This window comes from Rhinatrema bivittatum, chromosome 2 (assembly GCF_901001135.1).
Source record: "Rhinatrema bivittatum chromosome 2, aRhiBiv1.1, whole genome shotgun sequence".
Classification (NCBI taxonomy): domain Eukaryota; kingdom Metazoa; phylum Chordata; class Amphibia; order Gymnophiona; family Rhinatrematidae; genus Rhinatrema; species Rhinatrema bivittatum.
In genome coordinates, this window is record NC_042616.1 from 154,758,726 (window position 1) to 154,783,349 (window position 24,624).

General features: G+C 43.0%; 1 protein-coding gene across 1 annotated transcript in view; it reads left to right on the top strand.

Moving 5' to 3' along the window:
• Window positions 1–24,624, top strand: part of CUBN (cubilin) — a 639,217-nt gene that overhangs the window by 86,870 nt on the left and 527,723 nt on the right. Inside the window, exons 16-18 of the mRNA XM_029588764.1 lie at window positions 859–1,021; window positions 1,611–1,801; window positions 19,427–19,580. Coding sequence (XP_029444624.1) covers window positions 859–1,021; window positions 1,611–1,801; window positions 19,427–19,580 — 508 coding nt within the window. The remainder of the gene's footprint in view (window positions 1–858; window positions 1,022–1,610; window positions 1,802–19,426; window positions 19,581–24,624) is intronic.

The following is a 24,624-nucleotide window of genomic DNA, read 5'->3' on the forward strand; positions in this document are numbered from 1 at the left end:
AAGTTTTTATTTTACTACTTACTGCTTCTCTTGAGCTGAAGTAGTTTTCGCATTCCAGTCTGCTGCCGGCGCGTGCTTTCCCGGGACAGCAGCTAATGGCCAGCTGGCCTCCGTCCTGCCCCTCCCTGTTCAGATCATACTCCTAACCCGCCCCTTTTTCAGGGCCCAACACTTGTGCACATATCGGCACTTATGTGCGTGGCCGGGACCTTTTGAAAATGCGCGCAGTGCACAAGTGCCGATTTTTATGTGTGCAGCCATTTGAAAATTCGGCCTAAAATATATGATTTAGAGTTTTCCCTTTTTCAATAAGATAAGAACATTAGATATGCCATACTGGGTCAGACCAAGGGTCCAGAAAGTCCAGTATCCTGTCTTTAACAGTCGCCAATCCAAGTCACAAGAACCTGGCAAGTACCCAAACATCAAATAGATCCCATGCTACTAATTCCGGCAACAAACAGTGGCTATTCTCTATTGATTAATAGCAGTTTATGGACTTCTCCTCCAAGAACTTATCCAAACCTTTTTTAAACCCAGGTACAATAGCTGTCTTAACCACATCCTCTGGCAATGAATTCTAGAACTTAATTGTGCGTTGAGTGGAAAATAATTTTCTCTGATTGTTTTAAATGTGCTACTTACTGACTTCATGGAGTGCCCCCTAGAACTTGTATTATCCAAAAGAGTAAATAACCGTTTCACATTTACCCAGTCAAGTCATTTCATGATTTTGTAGCCCTCTATCATATCTCCCCTCAGCCGTCTCCTCTCCAAGCTGAACATGTCTTTTTAGGTGACCTGTTTGTGTTCCAAGGTTGATCTGTTTTTTAATAATGATTTTTTTTTCTCACTCAGATTCGAGATGGACTCCTTGCACAAGACCCGGTGCTTGGAAAATTTTGCAGCAGTGGCTCTCCATCCCCAGTTCAGACCACTGGTCCATATGCATGGATTCACTTTCATTCTGATAGCACAGTCACTGACAGAGGCTTCCACATTACATATACCACATCAGCCTGTAAGTGAGAGCACCTTTGTCACAAAATGAGGCAGTTAAAGACCATAAAAAAACCACCACCAAGTACTTTATAACAGTTAAAAAAATGTTATGTCCTTTTCCATCCACATTCCCTTTCTTTCATAACAATTGCCCATGTGACAGAATTCTGCTTTTCACTAATTTGTTTCTTGGAATGCTATTATAGTCCAATGTTTATTATACCTCAGTTCATCACTGTGCCGATTTCTATGAGAATACCAACACTGAGCAATAAGGAATTTGGTATTGTGGTAGGAACAGGTAGAAGCCAATCATTATTTAGAAAGGGTAGTTATATCAGTCTACAGGCATTTTCCGTGTGTTCCCATGCTGATTTGCTGAGTTCTAATAGCATTTCCTGAGAGGTAAGGATTACATGCTGTAGTAATATTCAGCAATAAACAAAGATAATACTTGTACAATTTCAGTGTTTAAATATCTCTTGTGGAGGTCCCTATTTTAAGCAAAGAGCTCACTCTTATGAGCTTGATGATGATGATCAGTAAGAAGACAAGCCACGTATTTTTGAGGGCATCTATAACATCCCTATCATTTCTTTTTAACCTAGCGGATTCTGGCTGTGGAGGAAATTACACGGACAGCGAGGGAGTTATCATTTCTCCTAACTGGCCCAGCCCTTACAATAGCAACAAGCAGTGTGTCTACATTATCACTCAGCCAACCAATGAGAAAATCTACATCAATTTTACCCATTTAGAGTTGGAGAGCCATGTTGGCTGTTCATGGAATTATATTGAGGTAATGTATGTTTTTATTTAATGCAGTTTGATGGAGATGATGATATACACAACTTTATGTAATAGGATATCTGCTAGAAATATAGCATAAAGTTTCCTTTTGTAAAGATATAAAAACCACTGAAGGTAGGCTTCAGGAAATGCAACAAACTGTGTATAGTAGAATAATCTGATGGAGATTTAAACAGCTGTGAGCGTCTTTTGATGACATGAGCTGGATGGGCTACTATAATATGTATCACTAGAAAAAGTAAAAGTGAGCAAAGCCATGGGGTTGGATGGAATATAACCCAGGATATTAAGGGAGGCTGGTTACATTTTAGATGGTCCACTGAATGACCTGATCAATAGATCCTTGGAGACAGGAATAGTTCAACGGGACTGGAGAAGTGCAGATGTTCTTCTTTTCAAAAGTGGTAATGGCTGTGGGAAGGGGGGAGGTTGTAAATTACAGGCCAGATAGTTTGACATTGGTGGTGGGAAAATTAACGGAGATCTTCCTGAAGGAAAGAATAGTGATGCATCTTGAATCCAAGTGGGTTGCATAATTTGAGGCAGCATGGTTTTACCAGAGGGATTGCAGGCCAAACAAATCCGGTCAATTTCTTTGAGTGGATGCTCATAAATAACCTGAGCAGTCTAAAAGTGGGACCTAAGGTGGTGGGCTGGATTAGAAAATGGTTGAAAGATAGAAACAGAGAATGGTGATAAATGGCGTTCACCCTTAAGAAAGAAAGGTGATGAGAAATGTGCAAGGATTCTGTCCAATATCTTTGTGAGTTAATATTATAGAGGGGTTAGGAAGAAATGTTGGTCTTTTTGTGGATGATACTAAGATGTACAAAAAAGCAGACAGGATGAGAAGCGATCAAATAAAGTTCAAAGTATGGCTGACTGCTTGACAACTACTGTAAGTTGCAATACTAAAAAATACAGTTATGCATTTGGGGTACATGATGGGGCTGAGAAACCTATGTCCAGCAAGCAGGAAAGATACCCTACTGGTGTTTATATCCAGTGAAACCATAGGACAAGGCAGTGGTCAGAGCTTGAGAGATGGTAGAGTGCATAGGGAGAGGCATAACCAGTAAAAAAAAAAAAAAGAAAGTGAATATACGTTATTGATAAGACCTTACCAGAAGGATATAGAGGCTGCAGAGGATATAGACAGAGAAGGGCAACCAAAATTGTGTGGGGTCTGCACTCAAAGATCTATGAGATGAGACTAAAGGACCTAAATATGTATACCCTAATAATGCAAAAGAAACACACTTTTTTTTCAATTAAAATGAAATTTTCTAAAAAGGCATCATGATATGAGGCTCAAGAGTTACGGAAGATGATTTTAAAAGGTAGATGTAAAAAATCAGTTGGCAGTCAAAACAAAATCATTAACATTATTCTTGGATAATTGTCATTTTTATTTCAGAGGAGAGCATGTCTAACATGTTTTGTCAATGTAGTCATGCCATTAGAAAGCTAATGAAATTACAATACTGAATGTGCTGCCCCTCAGAGATTAGTGATAGCAGCAAGCACAAGCAGTAGGCATGTGCATTAGTTTAAAATGAAATAGAAAAATGAACCAAATAGGAGTCAATTTGTTTCTTTTGTAGGGGCCCAAAATGAATTGAAGAGGCCCCATGAATTAAATGAATCCTATTCCTTTCATTTATTTTAAACAGAATGATTAATATAAGCCATTATTGTCAATGGACTCATTGAAATAATAGGAAAGCAACTGAGCATTTTAGAGATTTGCTCTGCATTTCTTCTCAAGATATTATCTGTGTGAAATCATATGCTCTGAGCTCTCTCTGAATTCTTGCTAAAGGTTTTTGCTGCAGCATATTTTATAGTCTCACTGTGCCAGCAGCAGTCACTCAGTCACACGAGAGGAAGGCAGTGAGGCATCACGGTGTCTCATAGCAAATTTGTGTTGCATTGCTTGCACTTGCTGTTCTGCTTTTCCTTCTAGTGACTGAAGCCTTAAGTACCCTTGAGATTAGTCATTTATTCTCTGGCTGGCAGCGGGCACAGTGTGGTCAGTGGGCAATAGGCAGTGGGTATAAGTGAGCAGCGAGGGCAGGGCAGAGAGTGCAACATAACAAGCTGTGTTGTGCAGGCTGTCTATGCCAGAGAAGTAGTGCAGAGCAGACAGTGTGACACTCACTGCAGCAGTTTCTCTGTGTTCTTCACATAGCAGCATGGTACAGGCACAGTCAGTGGACATTACAATCTCCTGGGGGAATTCTATGCAAAAAATTTTAAAATTCAACACACAAAAACTTAAAATTCTGCACACTTTATATTGGTCAAAATAACACAATTTACATAACAATCTACAAGTAATTACATTTTTAATTAATACAGAAAAAAAGGTATTACTTAGAGATGCAGAATTTTAAATATTTTGAGCAGAATTAACGTAGAAATTCACTGTAAGAGAGTCCCTTCCACTCGCTCTCCCTACTCCCCTGGCCACTTTGCCCTCTCAAGCCCCAACTCCTCTACCTCTAAGCTCAACCCCTTCCACTCTATCTCCAGTCCCAGAGTTTGACCCTGTTCTCAGTACTGCCCCTCACACAGGCTCCCTCTGTACCTCCCTCCTTCACACATATGCTCCCTCTCTCTAGTTCACATACACACACCCTCATATAGGCTCCCTCACTCTCTTGCACACACACATCCCCTCATACAGTGTCCCTCTCTTTTGCATACATACCTACCTACACAAGCTCCCTTTCTCTCTCACTCATACATCCTCACACAGGCTACCTATGTCTCTCTCTCATGCACCCCTTCACACAGGCTCTCTCTCACACATACACAATCCTTTCACACAGCCCAGCAAACTCACATGCACACGATCCCTTTTTCATACACACAATTCCTTTTTCATGCACACTCCTTCACAATCTCCTCATATAGGCTCCCTCTCTCTGGTACCCACACTCAAGAATCCCCCTCTGCTCTCTCATCTCCCATGCTCTCTCTCACCCCCTCCTGCTCACCCCCCTGCTCTCTCTCTCACACCCACTCTCACACTCTCTCCCCCTCCCCCTGCTCTCTCACTCTCCCCTCCCCTCTCATCTCTCACACTCCTCCGCTTTCCCTCTCCTCTCACACACACATATACATTCACTCTCACCGGGGCCTTCAGCTTTGCTGTGAGTGGAGTACGTCCCGTGGCATGAGGGGGCCTTTATCTTCATTGCAAATGGCGCACACTCCTTTCGCGGCACATGGGGGCCTTCATTTTCATCGTGAATGGCATGCCAGGGCCTTCATCTTTGCCGCAAGTGAAGTGTGTTCTGTGGCACATGGGGGCCCTCATCTTCACGGCGAATGGCGAGCCGGGGCCTTCATCTTCACGTGCTCCGTTCACGGCATGCCGGGGTCTCTTCTGCGCAGAATTCCCCCTGCACAGAATTGCCAAATTCTGCGCTCTGTAGTAGCACAGAATTTCCCCAGGACTACAATGCAAAATATTAAATCACTGTTGTAATCTTCACATCCCCAGTGACATAAAAACAATCATGGCAGGGATAAGGAAAGGCAAAACAGATAAAATAAATGTAAATATGTCCAAAATTCACGAGGTTAACACTGGCACTGCCAGCAAGAACCCAAAAACTAATCCCTGTATAGCAAACCAAAAAAAGATCAACTGTGAGAGGAACACCACAAGGCATTAAAAGAGGTTACCACTTACCAACAACAGTGCAATGAACCCTTGATGGCATCTCAAGTGGTAAACTGACACCAAAAGTGGCATTAGCATCTTAAGTCAATATGAAAGGGAAACAAAGCAGAAATGGTGGCAGTAAAACCTCCAAGGCAGTCACTGATAAAGGGGTCAAGTGGCACAATGCGTGATTTCAAAGTGTAATATCTGTTTATTATTACACTTAGCACATCACAAAAGATGCTCAAGAGAAACCATTTTGATGTAGGGATATGCATTCATTTGCGACGAAATAGGAAATATAGATGATATTTCCTATTTCATCGCATTTCAGAGGGTCCCTGAAACAATAGGAAAACCCACGAAATTTCATGTGGCTTTCTTATTGTTTTGGGGGGGAGGAGAAAGGGCACATAACCCCCCCCCCCAAAACCTACCCCAGCCCTTCATATTTAATTGATTACAGTCCCCTGCCCTTCCGACCCCCCAAAACTTGCCTAAAGTCCCTGGTGGTCCAGCAGGGTCCCAGGAGCGATCTCCCCCTCTCGGGCCATCGGCTGCCACTAATCAAAATTTATTTATTTATTTATTTATTTATTACAGGCTTTTATATACCGACTTTCTTGATACAAATCAAATCAACTCGGTTTATAATGAACTAAGCAGAAAATATAATTAACCAATCAACAAGAGATACGGAGCATACAGTTACATTATAACAAGGATGCCTTAACTTGGAGTAAGAAATAAAGAAGGGGTGAACGAAAAAGTAAATAAATAAAATAAATACTATATACAAAAGAGGGGGGCAAGGAGCCAACCTCTTTAATAGATACTATGCATGAGAAATATGGAAAATTTGGCGTCAATGGCCCTAACCATGTGACGGGGCTATCGGTGCCATTGGCTGGCCCCTGTCACATGGTAGGAGCAATGGATGACCACCATTTTTTAAGATGGCGCCAGCTGTCTATTGCTCCTACCATGTGACAGGGGCCGGCCAATGGCACCGATAGCCCCTGTCATATGGTAAGGGCAAAGGGCCACCAGTGCCATTTTGTTTACTGGCAGCCGACGGCCCGAGAGTGGGAGATCACTCCTGGGACCCCTGCTGGACCACCAGGGACTTTAGGCAAGTTTTGGAACCGCGGGAAACAAAATTTCCCACGGCGGGCTGATAATGAAGGCCGAACCAAAAGGTTCAGCTGAATCACATCTCTAGACATGTGGTAAAACTTAGAGTAATGTCATAGATTTCATGCAAAATCATAAACTCAGGAAATGGAACATGCTGAAGACAGCTCAATAATGTAGAAAATGGACTCTAAATAAAACAGCTTTCACTACTTTCCTGAAAAACCATCCCACAATCATTAGAGAAACTTTCTCAGCCTTCCTTGCTTGCCCAGACCTTAAACCTTGGAGTTTCCTTTGCCACTGTGCCTTGCTGTCGTACCTCAGAGCTAACACCTTTCCAGTCTGTGGGGGCTGCTTTGCACCTTTCATAGTATTTTGGAGCCTTCCAGCCATCTTTGTATTGCTTGGCCCCTTTATCAGTGCCTGTCTTGGAAAATTTACGGCCAACTTTTCTGCTTTGTCCCCCTTCATGCTTGCTTAGGATGCACTAATGTCACTTCTGGTGCCAGTTTGCCACATGAGATATGGCAATGTTGTTGGTGCCGTCTTTTGGAGCTTTGGAGTGTTCTTCCCACCTTTTCTGCTTCTTTGTTCCTCTTACAGTGACTTGGTGAAATCCTGCCAGCGCTGGGATCCCTTTGCCCCTTTACGGAGTTGTAGGCTATTCATGACACTTTTGGTGTCACTTTCCAGTCTCCTTAGTCTTTCTAGGTACCTTGAAGTTCTTTCCCCCTCCTGTTGATTTCTTCTAGAGATGTGCATCGTTAAGCCCTATCGTCTTGGGCTTCATTTCAGGGATCCCCGCGGGAAATTTCATTTTTCCCACGGTTCGGGGTTTTTTTTTCCAGGGGGCCCCAATTTTCATGTTAGTGCACACTAACATGAAAAATGAATTTTTCTGAAATTTCGGAAACATTTATTTCATTTTTCGGTCCCCCCAAACCTAATTCGGGAAAAACAAATGCACATCTCTAATTTCTTCCCACAAGTTTTAAGATGATTGATTAGAAAACCCCTATTCTGAAGCCCAGTGTAGGCTGAAAATTACCTGTAAGGCTTCCTCCATTGATTTTAATGGCAAAAAAAAAGAATCAAACTAAAAAATGATTTTTTTTTTCAGTTTGAATCTAATTAAATGAAATTCCCCATGAAACAAATTTTAAAATGAAACTATTTTTTTCTGCTGCACATGCCTAGCGGGATGGGCAGAGATGTATGAATCTTACAAAAAAATTTTGTAGGGAATTTTGAAATGTTATGAAAGTTAAAAAAAAAATTAAGGCAATAGAATCCATTAAGCTTGAAATCCAAGTAATAATTCTGTGGAACTTCTGGCAAAATAGCTGCAGACAAGTTCAATTGAATCCAAAAGTTGACTGAAGTTGTAAGTAGATTTGTTGCAGACACTACAAAAGGGGCTATCTCCAGGCAATGTTTCTGGGGTTTATTTAAGAGTGAAAAGCCAGAATAGAGATAAAGAAAGAGAGCAGGAGAAAAACAGTGGCCCAGGAAGACTTGGAGGATTTCTGTCTTCATGGATCCTGTATCTTATCTTTCACTTTCCTCATAGTCCTCTTCCCCTCCTGTAATTCACCCTGCAAACCTCCCCTACTCTCACTCTTCTCCCAGCCCTCTGAAACCTCTTTCTCTCTTCTTCCTTCACATTCTCAATCCCTATTCCTTCATTCACCCTTTCCCTTTACTCTTTCACCTCTACATTCCATGCGCTTCATCTACTTAGACATAGCTTTTTTTTTTTTTTTTGTGGGATGTACTCTGGCTCAGCTATGCCCGCTGCCCCAGTATAAGCCTCACTCCAGCACGTTTTCTCACTGCCAAGCCAATATTTCAGCTTCATCTGCTTTAGTGCAGGCCCCTGCTGCAGTTCCTCTAGCCTGCTGAAGTTGTACTGTGGTTTAGTTTAGTTTATTCAGTTTCTTAATCGCCTTTGTGATATGTGAAAATCAAAGCAATTTACAAGGATGCTAGAAGTCTGAGGTCAGCATCAGTTTGTTAAGCAGAAATGAACCCATTGTACCAGCCTTGGTTTTTTTTCAACACCATTTGCAATTGACTCGGCCGTGAGGCAGGAGAGACTGAGGATTGCTCTTGTTCCACTAAAAGGTTTTCAAACAATGAAGCAGGCACGAAGGATCAAGGGGATCGGTGCTGTCTGGGAGTGATTTTCTTCCCCCCCCCCCCAGCGAAGTGGGGACCTGACATTTTAACATTTTTTTTTGTTTCTTTTTAAAAAATGTAATTTGTTTAATATAAACAAACAAACAAACAACAATCAAACTGAAAAATGAAATTAAATGAAAAAAGTTGCTTTAGAAAATTGCCCTTTTAATGTTTGAAAATTAAAATTACGCATGCAGATTCAAAATACCTCCCCCTACCTCCCAGAAATGCCTCTTTTTTTTATGCAGCCAAACTTACATGTAGTTTTAGGCTGCTGAAAATCCACTTAAGTACGTTCAGCCAACCTCCACATGTAACGCCTTATTTTCATGCCTGTAAGTGCTAAGCTGTGGAAATTTCACTCCTAAATGTCCAGGAACCTGAGAAAGAGAGCATTCTGTAGAGTGCATCTTTTCCACAAAATGTCTTACCATTTTGCTTGCCTCACTTGTTAGGGTATTTCCTTTCTGTTTATAAAGATAGGCCGGTACAGCAAGAAGCAAGCTTACAAGTCTGACCAATGTTGCTATTTTCTTTTCAACTAGAACACACTAAATGTTTCCAGAAATAATATGACTTGGGTAAATATTGATGTAGGGAAATAAATGGTCACCTATTTGTGTTTTAAAAGTTGAATTTATGCACTAAATTATGAGTGAGATGTACCCAAGTTGTGTAAACAGGACATATGCCTAGTACATACAGCCCAATGAGTCTAAAATTGTCCTCAAAACTTACTTCCCAACATCTGTTTTCTCTGAAAAGAAACAGTAACCCAGTTGGAAGGGCTCCCTGAGGACGAGCGAGAGTTTGTACAGGCACCATAGCAACCACACAGTCCAACTTTGCAACTTTGGGATGTTTAGTCGGGGGAGTGGGGTGGGGGTTGGGAAAGGCAGTCCCTTGAACTGGAGTGAGAAGCGAAATGCAGCTTGCTTCTCAGGGAACACTGCGACGACGCAGCAAATGCAGAGTCAGACAGAGAAGCATTTCTCTCCTTACTGAAACTCCCGGACCATAATGGCCCTCCTGTCATCTCCTCTCTTCGACAATTCAAATCACGGTCCAAGCTGCGGTGGCCCACTAAAAGTGCCATAAATTTGTGTCCCATTCTCCTTGGCAGTGTGCTGGTTCTGAGCGCTGAGAATGCGTGAGCCAGAACCGTTCCTGCGCTCCTCAGTGTGGACATATTGCTAACCCACTTTTCCTTCTGTACAACAGATTCCTTCACCTCACATTTGCAGTTTTTTACAGGAACTCAAAAAGTGTTATAGTCTGATCGATGATTTATTGTAGTGACAGCTATCCTGGCCAGATATCCTGCTGAAAAATAAACCTTTCTAGCTCTGATTTCCACTCTGATTTCCGCTCTCCCTTAAGCTCATCTCTTTCTTAGCTCAGAGCATATCAGCTTCTTCTGCATTTCCTGTTAACACTAAATCATGGTAAAACATTCCTGCATACTTCCTGGAGCTATACACCGTACTCTCTTCTAAATATGTAAGTAGGGCTTTTGATCATAGGTCTTTATAAAATGTTAATTTAGGCTGTTTAGTTTCCAGCTAGTTAGGGTTTTTTTGAGGATGCTAAAATTTAGTATTTATCCGTATTTTTGCATTGCTTCAACTTTCCTTCAGTAATTTTTTTCAGTTAGTTCATGAGCATTGTCGCTGCTGCTCCTTTCTTGATTTCTAATGGCTGTTGCTGATGTCCTAAACCGCGTGACTTTTACCTCCTCGGTTCCTGTGTTCCAGCAATGTTTCCCCCAAGTATAGGAACCTTGTATGCTACATTCACTCTGAGCAAACCAGCAGGTCTCCTAATCATTCAGCCTGCCCCTCCCAACCTACTAGCCACTCCAGTACCCCACCCCCCAAGCTAGCTAGTCTGCCTCCTCCCTTTTAACCTGCCAACCAGCCTGTTCTCCCTCCAGGCAGTGGTTTCACCTATCCTCCCAGGTAGCCGGTCCCTCAGTGTCTGGGTGACTCTGATGGACTGCTTGTGCCCCAAGATTTCTCTCTTTGACCCTGAGCACATCACCAATTAAGGGATCAGTCTGTTATGCTTGTCAAATGTTCTGTAAAGTCAATCTTTGCATTTTAGTGGAGACAAGAGACACAGTAGGCAGGGGGAATGCTGTCAGGGGGTGGGGGATCCCCAAACTGTCTGCAGCATGACATAATTTCTCAGTATCACTTTCACTCCCATTCCCTGTCTGGTTAAACACTAGGGATGTGAATCGTTTTTGAACGATTAAAATTATCATCAGATAATTTTAAAATCATCCTAAATCGTTAGAGTGCACGATATAATACAAATGCCCCCGATTTATCCAGTGCTCCTACCATGTGACAGGGGCCGGCCGATGGCACGGATACCCTGTCACATGGTAAGGGCAAAGGGGCATCGGCGCCATTTTGTTTTTAGAACAGGTGATGCCTGGGAACGGGAAATCTCTCCCCGAGGCCCCCCTGGATCTCTCCCCGAGGCCCCCTGAGGCCCCCCTGGACCACCAGGTAAATTTTAAAAGGTTTTGGGGGGTCGGGAGGGTGGGGTCCATTTAAAGGGTCGGGTGGGTTTTTTTTTAAGCGGCGCGGGCTTATAGGTATTTGTTAATACCCACTGCGTAGGTCCAGGACAGAGAACCATTGACTTCCAGTCAGGTAGTCAAGGGCATCCTCAGCTCATGGTGTAGTATCCTGGTCAGGTATGTTCTTTGAATTTAGGGTACGGTAATCAACACATAGTCCCATCCTTTTTCCTAACCACTACAATGAGGGAGGCATAAGGACTATGTGATTCAGCGATAATCCCTGCATGCCTGAGCTCCTCCAGATGTCTTCTCACATCTGTTAAGTCACCTTGGACTATTCTCCTTGTTCTTCTCCAGAATGGGGGGGGGGGGGGTCATTGTTAAGTCATATGCAGTGTTCTACACCCTTTGCACACTCCACATCCCATTCAGACCATGAGAACACTCTAGCCTGTTGTGCTAATTTTTTCTGTAGTCTGGCCTCACAAGATGGGAGAATTGGGGAGTCTCCAAACTGGAAAACATTTGAGTCAGTAGTCTGGGTACTCCTCCCTTTAGGTTCTACTCTCTGCATAGCCTCTAGTCGGCTTACTGTGGCCACTAGGGATGTGAATCGTGTCCTCGATCGTCTTAACGATCGATTTCGGCTGGGAGGGGGAGGGAATCGTATTGTTGCCGTTTGGGGGGGTAAAATATCGTGAAAAATCGTGAAAAATCTAAAAATCTAAAAATCGCAAAACCGGCACATTAAAACCCCCTAAAACCCACCCCCGACCCTTTAAATTAAATCCCCCACCCTCCCGACCCCCCCCCAAATGAGTTAAATAACCTGCGGGTCCAGCGGCGGTCCGGAACGGCAGCGGTCCGGAACGGGCTCCTGCTCCTGAATCTTGTTGTCTTCAGCCGGCGCCATTTTCCAAAATGGCGCCGAAAAATGGCGGCGGCCATAGACGAACACGATTGGACGGCAGGAGGTCCTTCCGGACCCCCGCTGGACTTTTGGCAAGTCTCGTGGGGGTCAGGAGGCCCCCCACAAGCTGGCCAAAAGTTCCTGGAGGTCCAGCGGGGGTCAGGGAGCGATTTCCCGCTGCGAATCGTTTTCGTACGGAAAATGGCGCCGGCAGGAGATCGACTGCAGGAGGTCGTTCAGCGAGGGTTCCGGCGCCTCGCTGAACGACCTCCTGCAGTCGATCTCCTGCCGGCGCCATTTCCCTCCACTATTCCTTTGTTCCCATGGATTCTGAACCATAGCAGGGGTTTTTGGATGATCCTAGATAGTCTTAACTTCTGGTACTATTCTCCCTTCCAATTTGGGGTAGAGTCCCTCTCTATTGAGGTGACTTAGAGAGTTACTCATAGCCTCTCAGTCTTCCTCTTCCCTGATCCCCCTCATTACCATAGCAAAGGGAGAAGGGTCCCTCCTCTTTTCTGCTAACCCAATTTTCATCACAGTCACACCTGAATATAAGGTCCCTGACTATGTGTTCAATTCGAACCCTGTCCATGTCTTGTGCCCCCTTCCTCACAGCTTTAAGTATGACACGCTCTAGATGGGATGCATATTGAGAGAGCTTTCCCTGTGCATGCAAATCCCCTACCTGAATCTGCGACTCATCTATTCAATAAGCAGTTAAGTACCTTCTCAGTAAAGGATCTGACAATCTTTTCAAATATCTGGCCTGGTGGCTCAAGTTACATACGGGTCGATACTGTAAGGCCGCGGTAGAAACAGTGCGGCAGTGTCAGGCGCACCCTTCCTCCCCGCACGCACAGTTCTCTTGACAGTTCAATTACCCCAATATTGACTGGGTAAATGTAACATCAGGACTTGCTAGAGATATAAAGTTCCTGGATGTAATAAATGATTGTTTCATGGAGCAATTGGTTCAGGAACCAACAAGAGAGGGAGCTATTTTAGATTTAATTCTTAGTGGAACACAGGATTTGGTGAGAGAGGTAACGGTGGTGGGGCCACTTGGCAACAGTTATCATAACATGATCAAATTTAAACTAATAACTGGTAGGGGGACAATAAGTAAATCTGCAGCTCTAACACTAAACTTTCAAAAGGGAAACTTTGATAAAATGAGGAAAATAGTCAGAAAAAAACTGAAAGGTGCAGCTGCAAAGGTTAAAAGTGTTCAACAGGCTTGGACATTGTTTAAAAATACAATCCTAGAGGCGCAGTCCATATGTATTCCACGCATTAAGAAAGGTGGAAGGAAGGCAAAACGATTACCGTCATGGTTAAAAGGTGAGGTGAAAGAGGCTATTTTAGCCAAAAAATCATCCTTCAAAAATTGGAAGAAAGATCCATCTGAAGAATATAGGATAAAACATAAGCATTGTCAAGTTAAGTGTAAAACATTGATAAAACAAGCGAAGAGAGAATTTGAAATGAAGTTGGCCATAGAGGCAAAAACTCATAATAAAAACTTTTTTAAATATATCCAAAGCAAGAAACCTGTGAGGGAGTCGGTTGGACCATTAGATGACCGAGGGGTTAAAGGGGCTCTTAGGGAAGATAAGGCCATTGCAGAAAGACTAAATGAATTCTTTGCTTCCGTGTTTACTAGTGAGGATGTTGGGGAGATACCAGTTCCGGAGTTTGTTTTCAGGGGTGATGAGTCAGACGAACTGAACGAAATCACTGTCAACCTGGAAGATGTAGTAGGCCAGATTGACAAACTAAAGAGTAGCAAGTCACCTGGACCGGATGGTATGCATCCCAGGGTACTAAAGGAACTCAAAAATGAAATTTCTGACCTATTAGTTAAAATTTGTAACCTATCATTAAAATCATCCATTGTACCTGAAGACTGGAGGGTGGCCAATGTAACCCCAATATTTAAAAAAGGCTCCAGGGGTGATCCGGGTAACTATAGACCAGTGAGCCTAACTTCAGTGCCGGGAAAAATAGTGGAAACTATCCTCAAGATCAAAATTGTAGAGCATATAGAAAGACATGATTTAATGGGACACAGTCAACATGGATTTACCCAAGGGAAGTCTTGCCTAACAAACCTGCTTCATTTTTTTGAAGGGGTTAATAAACATGTGGATAAAGGTGAACCGGTAGATGTAGTGTATTTGGATTTTCAGAAGGCGTTTGACAAAGTCCCTCATGAGAGGCTTCTACGAAAACTAAAAAGTCATGGGATAGGAGGCGATGTCCTTTCGTGGATTACAAACTGGTTAAAAGACAGGAAACAGAGAGTAGGACTAAATGGTCAATTTTCTCAGTGGAAAAGGGTAAACAGTGGAGTGCCTCAGGGATCTGTACTTGGACCGGTGCTTTTCAATATATATATCAATGATCTGGAAAGGAATACGATGAGTGACGTTATCAAATTTGCAGATGATACAAAATTATTCAGAGTAGTTAAATCACAAGCAGACTGTGATACATTACAGGAGGACCTTGCAAGACTGGAAGATTGGGCATCCAAATGGCAGATGAAATTTAATGTGGACAAGTGCAAGGTGTTGCATATAGGGAAAAATAACCCTAGCTGTAGTTACACGATGTTAGGTTCCATATTAGGAGCTACCACCCAAGAAAGAGATCTAGGCGTCATAGTAGATAATACATTGAAATCGTCAGCTCAGTGTGCTGCAGCAGTCAAAAAAGCAAATAAAATGTTAGGAATTATTAGGAAGGGAATGGTTAATAAAACGGAAAATGTCATAATGCCTCTATATCGCTCCATGGTGAGACCACACCTTGAATACTGTGTACAATTCTGGTCGCCGTATCTCAAAAAAGATATAGTTGCAATGGAGAAGGTACAGAGAAGGGCAACCAAAATGATAAAGGGGATGGAACAGCTCCCCTATGAGGAAAGGCTGAAGAGGTTAGGGCTGTTCAGCTTGGAGAAGAGACGGCTGAGGGGGGATATCATAGAGGTCTTTAAGATCATGAGAGGTCTTGAACGAGTAGATGTGACTCGGTTATTTACACTTTCGAATAATAGAAGGACTAGGGGGCATTCCATGAAGTTAGCAAGTAGCACATTTAAGACTAATCGGAGAAAATTCTTTTTCACTCAACGCACAATAAATCTCTGGAATTTGTTGCCAGAGGATGTGGTTAGTGCAGTTAGTGTAGCTGGGTTCAAAAAAGGTTTGGATAAGTTCTTGGAAGAGAAGTCCATTAACTGCTATTAATCAAGTTTACTTAGGGAATAGTCACTGCCATTAATTGCATCAGTAGCATGGGATCTTCTAGGTGTTTGGGTAATTGCCAGGTTCTTGTGGCCTGGTTTGGCCTCTGGATGCTGGGCTTGATGGACCCTTGGTCTGACCCAGCATGGCAATTTCTTATGTTCTTATGTTCTTATGTTCTTATGACCTAGCGCCTGATACTCTCTTCTAATCGCATGCAAATGCATGCCGTGGCTGTGAAGCGTTAGGGAAGGGTTAAGCCCGCGCAACCCATTTTACTGTATAGGCGCTTAATACAGCGCCTATACAGTAACCTGGGTGCGCTGGTACCTGTCATTTCAAATGTCATTTCAAATGACATTTGAAATGACAGGCACCAGGAAGTGTAAAAAACAAAATTTTTAAATACCTGTTGGAGGGCCGCGTGGGTCCAGGCGGTCGGCTGGCGGGATCCGGGGGGCGGGTGGTCGCGTGTTAAATCTAGGCCGGGTCGCACAGGCGCGCATTCATCCACTGTTCCAGGCGGCGGCGGCGGGGGCGGGTGGACGCGCGTTAGTTTCAGACGGCCGGCGGGCGGCGGCGGGAGCCGGGTGGTCGCGTGTTAAATCTAGGCCGGGTCGCACTGACGCGCATTCATCCACTGCCGGTGGGGGCTGGAAACCCCCACCGGCAGTGAATGAATGCGCGCCTGTGCGACCCCTGCGATTCGGCGCTCAAAGCAGTCACATGCCGTGACGTCGGGCGTCGTGACATCACGCCTTGAGCACCGAATCGCAGGGGTCGCACAGGCGGACCCGGCCTGGATTTAACACGCGACCACCCGGCTCCCGCCGCCGCCCGCCGGCCGTCTGAAACTAACGCGCGTCCACCCGCCGCCGCCGCCTGGAACAGTGGATGAATGCGCGCCTGTGCGACCCGGCCTAGATTTAACACGCGACCACCCGGCTCCTGCCGCCGCCCGCCTGCCGGCCGCCTGGACCCACGCGGCCCTCCGACAGGTATTTAAAAATTTTTATTTTTTTTTCTGACAGGTTTTATGTGTCCCACAGCATTACATTTTCTCGATCATCTCTGTATCGCTTTTTTTTTTATTGTGTTTTATTGTTTTTGAGTATCTTAAGCGGTGTCGATGGATTTGTTACTAGACTCACAGTCCTAACTCCTACTAGGGGGAGGCGGTAAACTAACACGTTAAGGCCGCGGCAAAACAGCGGGTTACTAAGGAGATAATATCAGCGCCCGTTACAGTATCGGTGGGGAATAGCTAATTCCTTCATTATACAGCTAATTCGTTCATTTACACATCATATACATGCTGCGTGCAGAAAGGGTTATGTGTCTATTTTACAAAGCGCTAAGGACGCGTGAAACTGGAGACTGTATCGCTGGATCGCCTTACTCGTCTGTATTGTGCGCTCCCAGCACGTTACAGACGGGAAATCTTCAACCGCACGTTACTGTATCAACCTATAGTTACCTTGTTCTTTTTTTTTTTTCTGCTGTAGTTCACTTAAATGCGAGCATGCTCAATGTCTCTTGTGGGGGGTTTCATAGGAATTCAGTTTTTTTTTTCTTAATCACCCTCTAAATCTCCTAGCTAATCTTTCTAAATCAACTTTTCCACCTTCTGATTTTGTAAGCATTGGCTTCTGTTAAAAAATATCAGTTTCTTCATGAATTGCTGGTCTCGGTCTCTGCATATATAAGCTTTTTGTTCATTTTCATCTTCCAGCTATTTAATATCAGAATAATTCATTCTTCCCTTTCTTTCAATTGCTGCAATCTAAAATTTTGTATACTTTTTCTGTACCATCTGGATTATTGTAATGCTCCGCTGGCTTGCAACCCCTTAATTTCTCTTTACTTTCTCAGGTCTTGCAAAATATCTGCTGCTACTTTTCTCTCTTTCTCTTTGCTTCTCCCATGCCGTCACTTTACCTTAGGTTCTTCATAGGTCGCTTGCCAAGTACCATTGCCTCTTTTGCTTGCTTTTAAATGTACTAAAGGCCTTGCTTCCTATCTGTCATCCGTCAATTTAATCTATGTCTCTTCTCACCCTGTGATCTATATGCTCCTTATATAGTTACATAGAGGTCCATATTCAAAGGCTGGATAACTCAGAAGTTATATGGCTAATTTAATATTTATGCACTTATATGGCTAAATCTTAGCTGTATATCTTATTATCAGAAGGTGGAAGACTGGAAGGGGGCTAATGTAACCCTGATATTTAAAAAAGGCTCCCAAGGTGATCCAGAAAATTATAGACCGGTGAGATGGTAGAAGCAAAACTGTGGCAGAATTTAAACATGCTAACAACAGATACAGAGGACTGCAGCAAGAGCACAGACAGAGAGAGGTAGATTAAAAGAAATGGATGAGAGCCTGAATGTTAGTTTTGATCCAGAAACCTATATGCATATCTACTTAGAATGATGAAGGACCAAAAAGGGAAGGCAACAAAGCTGAGCTGCACAGAACGGTAGCATGGAGGAGGAGGAGGCGGGGTCAGCCAGCAGCATGGAGTTGTGGTTATGAGGGGTGGAGATGAGGAGGAGGAGATGACAAGTTGCCTGGCATGAATAGCAATCTGGCTTTGCTACACACCCCAGCCATGAGCAAAAAGGATAAGAAGCGCTCTCCTGCAGGCAATTAAACTTGTACATTAGGGATGTGCAGAGCAAAAGTTTAAGTTCATATGTCCATATGTCCAAAGGGGGTCCCATTTGCGGTCAATATGGACATAAACAGAATTCAATGAGTTGAGTATATGTCCATATGTGCAAATAAAAATTTAAACCCCTCACCCTCCTTAATCCCCCCCCCCCCCCAAGACTTACCACAACTCCCTGGTGGTCCAGCGGGGTCAGGACACCATTTCTGACCAACTTTGCAAGGAGCACGTGACGTCGGCATCACATCGCAGTGACGCGGCGTCACGTGATTCCCCGCGGGTTCGCGCCGGAACGCTCGTTCGGCCCAAAAGGAACTTTTGGCCAGCTTGGAGGGGCCTCCTGACACCCCCAAGCTGGCCAAAAGTTCCTTTTGGGCCGAACGAGGGTGCCGGAGGGAACTCGCATTCAACATAGCTATGTTGAATAAGTTGGAAATCCGATCGTTTATGTCTTATCACTTTTTTAAGTTAAAAAAAAAAAGTAGCGTTTTACATTTATGTTCAATACGAATGCACACCCCTATTGTACATATGACAGCAAAAAAGGGTGAGGACCACTGCAAAGCATAGTCAAGCTGGGACACCTGATAGCTAGATGATATCCTTAGCTATAGCAGTGTAGGCAGGGGCACTGGGCAGACTGGGTGGGCCAAATGATTCTTATCTCCTGTTGACATTTACATGTTATGAGCCAAGATGACCAAAGTCTAAGGGCCTTTAACATCGGAACAGCATGCTAAACATCTTTATAGTATCTCTTACCATGTATTATTGCACTAATAAATTGGTTATGTTCTTTTTTTTTTTTTTTATAATAAATTCCATGTATTTTATTTTTAACCCAAACTATCCCGGATACAAAAGTGCAATGTAAGTAGTTTCTCCAGTCTTTCATTCCTTTACTCAGCTTTGTTTTGTTTTTCTTGGGGGCATTGCTTGCCTCCATTATACTTTTTTTTTTTTACATGACAGATACATTTTATCTTGTTATTTATAAAAATGTTTTAATGGTACTCTACCTCCTTGTTAAATTTGGCAGAATCTATTCTTTACATTCAGGTTAATCATTCATTTATCAAAAAATGACAAAAAAGTTGAGTATGCCAACTTATTTTTTTCATCTGCAAGAAAATATCAAATAAGTTAAACACTAAATGCAGCACAGAATCTTAAGAAATACTGCTATGAAGGAATCAACTCTCATTTTAGAATTTTACATACTACTTTAATTTTCATTCACTGCTTTTAGGTTCGGGATGGTGACACTGAGATGGATCCATTGATCGAAAGATACTGTGGCAGTACTGTCCCTGCACCTATTACATCTAGATCCAACAAACTCTGGATTAGATTTAGGTCTGCTTCAGCCATAAGAGCTAGCTTCCGAGCAGTGTACCAACTTGGTAAGCAAAGCTGTTTAGTATTATGATAATTTGTATTTGTCCTATGTAAAGTACATTGTAAAATGATTCCCAAAACACTTGATTATATTAATTAAGAGGTTTCGATATATTCACTCTTGCAAATGCTCTTATTGAGGTCCATGAACAAAAACGTTTAGCACAGATAACTCAGATATCTACCTAAGTGAAGATTTGTACATTTATCCGGCCACATTCTAGTCAGCTAATTAGCTAGCCGTTTAGCATTTAGCTGGATGTTAGGTGTATTCCAGGAGCGTAACCCGGAGAGTTGAGTTAGCTGGCTATTAGTTAACTGGATAACTCTGATATTCAGAGTTAGCCAATTAACAGAGCTGGCTAAGTCTGGTTGGGCCAAAGAGGTAGCCTAAAGTTAGCCAGATAAAGTTAGCCAGCTAACTGTGAGATCGCTGGCTATATTCAATAGTGCGAGTGAATATATCTTAAAAGTTAGCCAAATACATTTATTCGGCTAACTTTGCTAGCTGGACAGTGACTGAATAAGGACCTCATAGCTGTCTTCTAGTTCTTGCAAACTGAGTATCAGCTGCAAATCGGGAAAAGGATCCCCTCTCCAGTAAGAATCACCTCAAATGAATCTCTTTTCATGGAAGTATAAATCAGCGATTCCAACCTTAAAATAAGGTAAGTGGGATTGCTTTTATAGTAAAAGATCCCATTGAATTTCATGAACATATTAGTGATTACTGGTTTAAAAAACAGCAAAGTCTAAGCAAAGAATTGGCCAGGCATCTTTATCAGCATCTTAATAGGCATGAGACACTGAGCTAAAAAAAAAACCAAAAACCCAACTGATTTGAATGGAATGGTAGTTAATCAAATAATAATAATAAATATAAATTACATCTCTCAAATATCATACACAGAATTAACATCCATTGAAAGTTGCCTTACTAGTCCTTGACACCTGAGCTGGACTGAAAAGTGCAGCCTTTTTCATTGGCTAGATATGCAAAAGGTATTCAGGTTGCAAAGCAAGATGAGATGTGGAGTTAAGAACTTTGGTGGTCAGTTATCCAGACCCTCCTACTGGCACAAGCACTGTGCGATGAGGCATAAATATATGCTTTCTCTCTCTCTCTTCCTCCCTCATTCCATGAAAGAGAACCTTTCTCTTGTCTTGGCACTGTCCATCTATCCCTTTGAGCTTCCGGCTGAATCAGAACTGGCCTCTACTGAGCTATGCTGCTTCGAGCCTTCATTTCGAACTACCCAGAGTTCCCCCCTCTATTTTTATATTCACCCCATAAACTCAGCCCAGCGAGGAGGCGGGGATCTTCCTTTTTTCTGTTGATACTAATTATGCAACTGAGCAACGGAGTCATAGATGTGGGGGGAGGGGGGTTTGTACTGTTTGGTGCATGGGTACAGTAAAATGCTGCGGAATGTATTCTTCCCCACACACGGTGTAAATAAAATGAAAAGGAGACATTTTCCTTATAAAGCTGATCAGCCATAAAAGAAAGCACACATAACGAGCCAGTATGAGAACTGTAGCATCTTGGCAAATGTGCAGGTTTTCTTGCCTGCTAACCTCGACTGGATTAATGGTTTGTCGTTTTTTCCAGACCAGGTTTCATTTCCAAAGGAATGGGGCTCTCTTACGACCAAAATCCAAGTTCAGTTATCCACTGCAAAACAGAAAATGTGACCTTTCATAGGCTGATTGCAGAAGCCTGTCCAATTCATCCATCATTTGAGAAAATGAAAGCACCTCTCACGAATTTGCCCTACTTTTGTTCACTTAAAAATGCATGATGTGGCAAACATTGATGAAGAGTCAGAGGAAAGGAATCACCAGAGCATGGCTCAGGATAATTTAGAGCTGCAGTGTGATGAAAAATAACCTATAATAAATGGTTTATGCTTGAAGGGTGACAAAGTGCATTATGGCCGTAATGCCCGCAATAACACCATAATGCATGCATTATTTATCACATTGCGAGATGCAAATGCAAATTTATTCAAGGGGGAGGAGTTTGGATGGTGCTTATGAACATGAAGGGCATTAATGCAGAATGTGATAGTGTAATGCAAGTTATTAACGCCAGAAATAACTACACCTTTTTTCCTGGCGTTAAGCTGTGCAATATGCCTGAAATAGGATCTGCGATATTTATTGCAAGTCTGTTTTGGGGGTAAGAAAGACAGAGAGCCTGCCTCTGGGGTGGCACACCTAATTGTCATCTGTTTATACCACTATAGGAGAGTCATCTAGTAACTGGAGGTGAGGTTTTGGTGGTGGACTAGGGTTTTGGGGCCAGTTTTACATGCACAGTCAGACATACGAACAGCACAGTACACATCAGTGAAGATTGGATGTGATTTGGAATGATGAGATTTCTCCAATGTTCTCTCGCCCAAGCTTGAAAGTACCTAGGTAGATATGCATCAAGCTAGGGTGAGAAAACATTGTAGAAATTTCTACAATCTTCACTGCTGTTCATACATCTGACTGTGCATGTAAAACTGGCCCCAAAACCCTAGTCCACCACCAAATCTCACCTTGAGTTACTAGATGAGCCTCCTATAGTGGTATAAACAGATGACAATTAGGTGTGCCACCCCAGAGGCAGGCTCTCTGTCTTTCTTACCCCAAAACAGACTTGCAATAAATATCGCAGATCCTATTTCAGGCATATTGCACAGCTTAACGCCAGGAAAAAAGGTGTAGTTATTTCTGGCGTTAATAACTCCTATAGTGGTATAAATAGTTAACTACTATGAGACTTTGATAGAGAGTCTCTCTCTCTCTCTCTCCCCCCAAAAATAAGAAATCACCTTCTTGTGAAGTAAAATATCACAGAGTGAAAAAAATGAAAGTTTTCCTAGCCATACCCCTTTTCCTTATCACAGGTGTTATCCATGCAAAGTTTATAGCATTTTGATGAATCTAGGCCTTAGTTTAAGTCTCTGGGGTGGATAGCAGCAAGCACATTATTTCACCTGAAATAGAAGCTACATGCAAAGGAAATTCCTTTCATGTTTATGTGCTAGATAATGCCACACACTGTACTTTTCTGACTAGTTAAGTTCATTTATTCTGGCACATGCTTTTTATTTATTTTTCTGCTTTTCAGCCACTTCAAAGCGGATTATGTTCAAGTACTGTAGGCATTTCCCTATTCCCAGGAGGTTTACAATCTAGGTTTGTACTTGAGGCAAAGGAGAGTAAAGTCACTGGCCAAAGATCACAAGGAGTGACAGTGGGATTTGGACCCTGGTTTCTCACTCTTAGTAATACTTGCTTGTGCACATTACTACATTTTTTAATTTCCAGAACTTTTCTAAGTAACATGACTGAGTTCAGAAATGAACACTTGCAGAAGATCTTTTCACTTGAGACCAGATTTAAGTCTACATTCTGCAGAGGGGAAGGCTAGAGGTTTAGATGATATGAATAAATGTGCCTTTAATTATGTGAATGCAATTCACATGCACAACAGCAATCCTCAGATCTTTTCCCATTACACTCCTGACTTCAGACTGCTGCATGAATACAGATGGGCCAAATTGATTTCCATTATTTTGCTGAACTTATATATTTCATGAGATTTTCTTTTTGCTTAACTCTTATTCAGGGCTGATGCAATGGTATGAGATGCCCTAAGCAACCGTACCCCCCTCCCTGCCCCAGATGCATTCCTCTTCCTCTGTCTGCCACACCCCACCTCACCCCAACCTCAGAAGCATTCCTCCTCCTCCTCCTCTCTTTCCCTCCAGTTTGAGGAGCAATCCTCTTATTCCTCTTCCTCCCTCATCCCATCCTACCACTGTGGCCCAGCTCAGTCCAGCCCTAGGAGCATTCCTCCCCCTCTCTCATCCAGCATCAGGAGAATTCCTCTTTCTCCTCACACACCAGTCCCAGGAGTATTTCTCTTCCTCTCTCCCCTCAAACCTCAAGACCTGGGCTATGCTGAAAAAGCAAAAATGTTTTTTTCCAGCTCCCACTACAATAGGCGAGGTCTTGGCAGCATGGACGGCAGTTTCGGCACTTTCACAAATCCAGAAGTGAAGCTGGGTTATGGTGTCTGTGAAAGCCGCCACTGCTGGACAAAGCCTGCAGAAATAGGAAAGCAGAGGAAGATGGGTCAGCATCGACTGGGTCAGCCTCAGTCGATGCTGACCCAGTCCAGTCCTTCCCCTGTTGCTCCCAAAACTTTGGCATTTTAGGTGCCAGGTCCTACTCTTATCTTAGGTTAACAGTCTTGTTGTTTCTCATATAGTCTCAGATATACTGGGCTCCGGAGATCCTTTTCTGCCTTTCAGTATGAATAACCTCCTTATCTTCAGTTTTCTTTTCCTTCTTTTAAGACCCATCCAAATATTGCTAGTAGTTATTCTACCAACTGGGAGAAATAGCTAAAGGGAACCAGTACAGTGAATTAGTTTACTAGACTTTCTTCTGTGGAGACTTGAGTTCAGAGATAAGCTTCAATGAAGTAAAACTAATTTGCCTCAACTTGGTTTCTAGAGGTCATTTGTCTCTGCTACAAAAGCATCACAGTTTAGAAACAGAGTGCCCAGGGACTAAGTGGCAGTGCTGCAGGCTGCCATGCGGAGGACCTAGGTTGGACTGTCAGATTGTCTGTTCTCTAGGTCAGTTGGGAATGCTGCAGAGACAGCATTAACAGTCCCCGGGAGGAAGGCAATCTCAGTCATCACTCAATGACAACACTTAACGGCCAGGTTTTTGGCGCATGTGTACCAGGCTCCGGAGGGAACTATAGTCTATGGCCCTTGGACAAGGATCATCACTATGTGGTCAGGCCAGGTGCGAGAGAGGCGAGCTGATGAATGAAGATTCACGGTGATGGAGGCTGGCTCCGACTGACCTTGAAGCCCAAAGTAGCAGAGGAAGTTGTTCGGCTAAAAATACAATAAAAGGAAGAATTTGAGACCCAGCAGGCCAGGATTGAAATGAATAGTAGAATAAATTGTATAATAAAATCTGCCTGCCTATACACAAGCCATATTCATGGGCACATATATTTACTCATTGAGA